Source organism: Propithecus coquereli, unplaced genomic scaffold (assembly GCF_000956105.1).
Source record: "Propithecus coquereli isolate 6110/MARCELLA unplaced genomic scaffold, Pcoq_1.0 Scaffold848, whole genome shotgun sequence".
Lineage (NCBI taxonomy): Eukaryota > Metazoa > Chordata > Mammalia > Primates > Indriidae > Propithecus > Propithecus coquereli.
Genome location: NW_012154707.1, coordinates 127,566 through 132,490, shown reverse-complemented (window position 1 = coordinate 132,490; position 4,925 = coordinate 127,566). Strand labels below are relative to the sequence as shown.

The 4,925-nt window shown below is 41.7% G+C and overlaps 1 protein-coding gene across 3 annotated transcripts in view; it reads right to left on the bottom strand.

The window, feature by feature from the left end:
• Positions 1 to 206: 206 nt before the first annotated feature.
• LOC105826058 (zinc finger protein 491-like) overlaps positions 207 to 4,925 on the bottom strand; it is an 8,295-nt gene continuing 3,576 nt past the window's right edge. The window contains exons 2-4 of one of the 3 annotated variants that reach the window (XM_012663970.1): positions 2,246 to 2,372; positions 1,985 to 2,045; positions 207 to 1,596 (exon numbers count right to left, since the gene is read on the bottom strand). In XM_012663970.1, coding sequence (XP_012519424.1) covers positions 279 to 1,596; positions 1,985 to 2,045; positions 2,246 to 2,279 — 1,413 coding nt within the window. In that variant the 5' untranslated portion in view covers positions 2,280 to 2,372 and the 3' untranslated portion in view covers positions 207 to 278. Of the gene's footprint in view, positions 1,597 to 1,984; positions 2,046 to 2,245; positions 2,382 to 4,925 lie in introns of those variants that run through there. The other 2 variants (XM_012663969.1, XM_012663971.1) reach the window with 2 other exon arrangements.

Below are 4,925 nucleotides of genomic sequence, written 5' to 3'. Positions count from 1 at the left end.
TGAGCTCAGGAGTTTGAGAACAGCCTGAGCAAGAACGGGACCCCATCTCTACAAAAAATAGAAAAATTAGCCAGATGTCATGGCATGTTCCTATAGTCCCAGATACTTGGGAAGCTGAGGCAAGAGGATTGCTTCAGCCTAGGATTTGAGGCTGCAGTGAGCTGTGACTGATGCCACTGCACTCTACCCAGGGCAACAGAGCGAGACTCTGTCTCCAAAACAAAAAGGAACTGGGACAAGTGAATGTTTTCCTAATCCTTATGTTAATTGGATTTTTCTCATATATTAATAGTATGAGTTCTTTCATGTTTTTGACAGGAACTGGAACGAACGAAGGCTTTTCCACATTCCTTACATTCATAGGGTTTCTCTCCAGTGTGAATTATTTCATGTATTCGAAAGTTTGTTGAAGATGTAAAGGCTTTATCACAATACTTACATTTATAGGGTTTCCCTTCAGTGTGAGCCCTTTCATGTCTACGAAAGGAACTGACATAATGGAAGGCTTTCCCACATTGCTGACATTCATAGGGCTTCTCTCCGGTGTGCATTCTTTCATGTATTCGAATGTACTTGGAACAGCTGAAGGCTTTACCACAGTGCTTACACTCATAGGGTTTCTCCCCAGTGTGCGTCCTTTCATGTATCCGAAAGGAAGTGGAACAACTGAAGGCTTTCCCACATTGCTGGCATTCATAGGGTTTCTCTCCAGTGTGAGTTTTGTCATGCTTTTGTAATGATCGGAGAGAATAAAAGGCTTTCCCACATATCTGACATTTATAAGGTCTATCTCCAGTGTGTATTCTCATGTGACATTCAAAGCTTACACGATGAGTAAATGCTTTCCCACATTCCTTACATTCATAGGGTTTTTCTCCAGTGTGAGTCATTTCATGACTGCGAAGGGAACTAGGACAGTTGAAGGCTTTCCCACATTCCTTACATTGATACGGCTTCTGTCCCGTGTGAATCCTTTCATGTCTATGAAAGGAACTGTAATGAATGAATTCTTTCCCGCATTCCTTACACTGATAGGGCTTCTCTCCAGTGTGAGTTCTTTCATGTGCTCGAACAGAACTGTACCAACCGAAAGCTTTGCCACATTGTTTACATTTATATGGTTTCTCTCCAGTGTGAATTATTTCATGTATAAGATATAAACTGAGAGAAGCAAAATGTTTTCCACAAAACTTACATTTATGAGGTCCGTCTCCACTATGCTTTACCATGTGTCTTCGAAAGTCTATGAGAGAAACAAAGGTTTGTCCACATTTCTTACAATCATAGGGTTTCTCTCCAGTGGGAGGCCCTTCACGTGTTCGAAAGGAGTAGCGGTAACTGAAGGCTTTCTCACGTTGCTTACGTGTGTATGGCTTTTTTCTGTATTTCTGATACTCATATGGTTTGTGTCCAGTGTCAGCTCTGATGTGTGTATTCAAAGATGAATGACCAGTGGACACTTCTCCACACACACTCCTTTCACAAGGTTTTACTCCAGGAGTTTTCTGGTTTAGGATGCGATCTGGAACCTGGCTGAAGCTTGCTCCACACTGACTACTTTGTTGACTTTCAGTGCGCCTCTCTCCCATAAGACTTCTGTAGAAAATGAGAAGCACATTATTACTGGTTTATTTATACATGATTTCATATTTGTTAATAAGTGGCACTTGCATTTTTAACATTATCAAGGACAGCGTAGGCTTTCTTCTCTTTCTGGATTATTTGAACATGAATGGACAATAAGCTCTGCAAGCTGTACCTATTATCAAAAAATAATATTCATATGGCATTGCATAATACTATTATCAAGTAAATTCACAGACATTAAACATCTTTGTTACATTTAAGTATGCATTTTTAGAGAAAATTTTCTGAGAATAATTTGACCCTGGGGTTATTTGTTTTGTTTGCATGTTTTTTAACATTTTCTGATATTCTAAAATTTTCTTCAAAGACATTGCTTTGTCCTGTGAGTGCAAATTACCTTAGATTTCTCCTGGGATTTTTGTACTGATCTTCAATGTTCTGGTCTTTCCATTTTGTCCCTAAATTGCAGACCCAGAAAAATAGTCATGAATTATTATAAAATTATGAAAAAACTACTAGATTTTATGTTGATGGTACATGCAGCAATGCCTGATTTATTCAAAGTATTTTATGTCCATATTCCAAATCACAAAACAGCATTGATAAACAAGAAACTCTGTTCTCTAATTCGCTGAGTGAAGGAATATCATCACCTTACCTACAGAGGCCAGGTTCTTCAAGGTTTCCTGCATTACATCTCTGTACAGATTCTTCTGGGAAGGATCCAGCAAAGCCCACTCGTCCAGGGTGAAGCTCACGGCCACATCCTCAAAGGCCACCGAGTCCTGAAACATCCCACATGTGTAGAAGATAATGGAGACTGACAGCACTGGGGACATACACTCTACTGGTAACAAGTTTACATGATGGTGGTGACTCCAAGCATTTATTCCATGATTTTCTCAGACTCTTACTCTCTTTCTATACCCATGTCCTCTCATACAGCGGTTCTGGCGCTAGTATATAACTGCTGGGTAGAGCAACAGCGAACAGGAAATCATGTCTTATTGGTGAATCCAGGGAGAAAGATGTGCTGCCAGGGTCACCCCTAATGCCTCTTTGTACGGTGAATCTGCAGCACATGTTATAACAAAGTCCCACTAATTAGTGTGCAGAAAAATGTTAGCATTAGCAATCCTGAGACTGTATTCTTGAAAATGCTGGTTTCTCAGGATTAGGAAGTAGACATTTTAAAAAAAGAAAAGAAAAGAAAATGCTTGTTCACAAAGTTAAACCTTTCATGGTATTTTGGATGAGACCCTCCTACCCAACTGCGAAGAGTCATAACTTACTGAAACAGAATCCCATGAGCAGAACCTTTTGTGGGAAACAGTACTGAAGTTAGAAAACCTAAATTTTAATTGATGAATTGCTGAGGGCCAAATAGAGAGAAGGTGAAAATTGCAGCAGGCCCAGTCTTAAGATTATCCAGGCATGGTCACGCACACCTGTATCGCCCACTGCTGGGGAGGCTGAGGCGGGAGAATCACTTGAGTCCCAAGAGTTCAAGGCTGCAGTGAGCTATGATAAAACCACTGCACTTCAGCCTGGGCATCAGAGTGATATTAAGTCTCGTGAAAGAAAAAAACAAAACAAGTATGTTTAAAAATGTTTGTGCTGCATCAGAGTACAGTATGAACAGAGGGAAAAAGGCAAGCCATGAAATCGCAGAAAATATTGACAAATCATGTCTCTGGAAAGGTCTTTTTTTTTTTTTTTTTTTTAAGACAGAGTCTCACTCTGTTGCCTGGGCTAGAGTGCTGTGGCATCAGCCTAGCCCACAGCAACCTCAAAACTCCCAGGCTCAAGCGATCCTCCTGCCTCAGCCTCTCAGGTAGCTGGGACTACAGGAACGCGCCACTGTGCCTGGCTAATTTTTTCTATTTTTAGTTGTTTGGCTAATTTCTTTCTATTTTTAGTAGAGACGGGGTCTCGCTCTTGCTCAGGCTGGTCTTGAACTCCTGAGCTCAGGCAATCCTCCCGCCTCAGCCTCCCAGAGTGCTGGGATTACAGGCGTGAGCCACCGCGCCCAGCCTCTGGCAAGGTCTTAATATGAAGAACACATAAATAACACCCATGACAACTACAAAAAAATAAAAATCAAGGATGTCTTATCCTGGAACCAATCTCACTGTTGAAAGTGTAACAGTAACAGTCACTCCATCTTAATGCTAACTAGTAATTTTTTCTTTTACAAAGCCTAATTGTGTGCTTGCTTAGTAAGTCCAGAAACTGGCCTTGAGCAACTAACTATAGAACCAAGGTTGTGGGACTCCTCCCCTCCCTGCTGGAGAAAAATGCTGAACAGTTAACCTTCAATTCTGTTATGTCAACCATCAGAACAAGACATACCGACCTGCACGTAGCCAGCCCCTCCCAGGCCTCCGTCCCCTTTATAAGCCCTTTGGTCAGCCTGAGAAATGTGACCCAGCTTTTGCAACATGAGTCCACCATCTTCTCAGGTTGCCAGCTCTTCAATAAAAGGTGCTTTTCCTTTCACCAACTCTCCTCTCTCAAGTTTGGCTTTCGAGTGGTGAGCAGCTGATTCTGCACTGGGTTAGAAGTTTCTGGATCCACAAAGTGAGGTTGAGTGTTTCGGATGGTTTTAACTGGCTGCAGCAGAGCAACAGTCACCTGTAAGCACCAGCTGCTCATGGCTAACTGCCCCTGAGGATGGGAATCCAAGAATGTCCCAGCAGCTGCCAAGAATCTTTTCATCTTGGGGTAATTCTCCTTTCTGTCCCCTTCACAGAATCAGCTGCCTGCAACACTTTATTGGTGAAAGGAAAATGGTAATTGGCCAGTCGACAGACTCAATTTGGAATTCGTAGGGTAAGTCGCTCCAGTGCATCCAACTGGGAACTCCCTTCCCTTCCATTTGGGGTTTTTCCTTGGAATAAGCCACTCTGTTCTTATTCCCGTTGGGGTACCCTGTTGGTCAGGGGAATGGTTGTTGGACTTTAACCTGATTTGTGAACCAGTTCATTTGCACTTGCTTGATTTGGTGTTCCCTGGGCTTCTGTTTGAAACTTCTTGTTTTTATTGGTGTGTGGCATGTAAATATGCTGACTATGAGAAAGGTCAAAGTGATGCCAAGTTTTGTAGGACTCCTGCTAGTTACATATTATGGCCTATTCTTGTGTACGTGTTTAAACACGTACATTATATCAAGGAAAATTCAGAGGTCAAGTGATCACTCCTGCCACAATGGAGTTAAAATGTAGAGTATGTTATGCTATTTTCTTTTCTACTTTAAAACTACAGTTGCTAAGCTATCAGTGTTTGAGATAAAACTGCTAATTCAAGGCTACTTAGTGGCTGAAGCTTGCTCCACACTG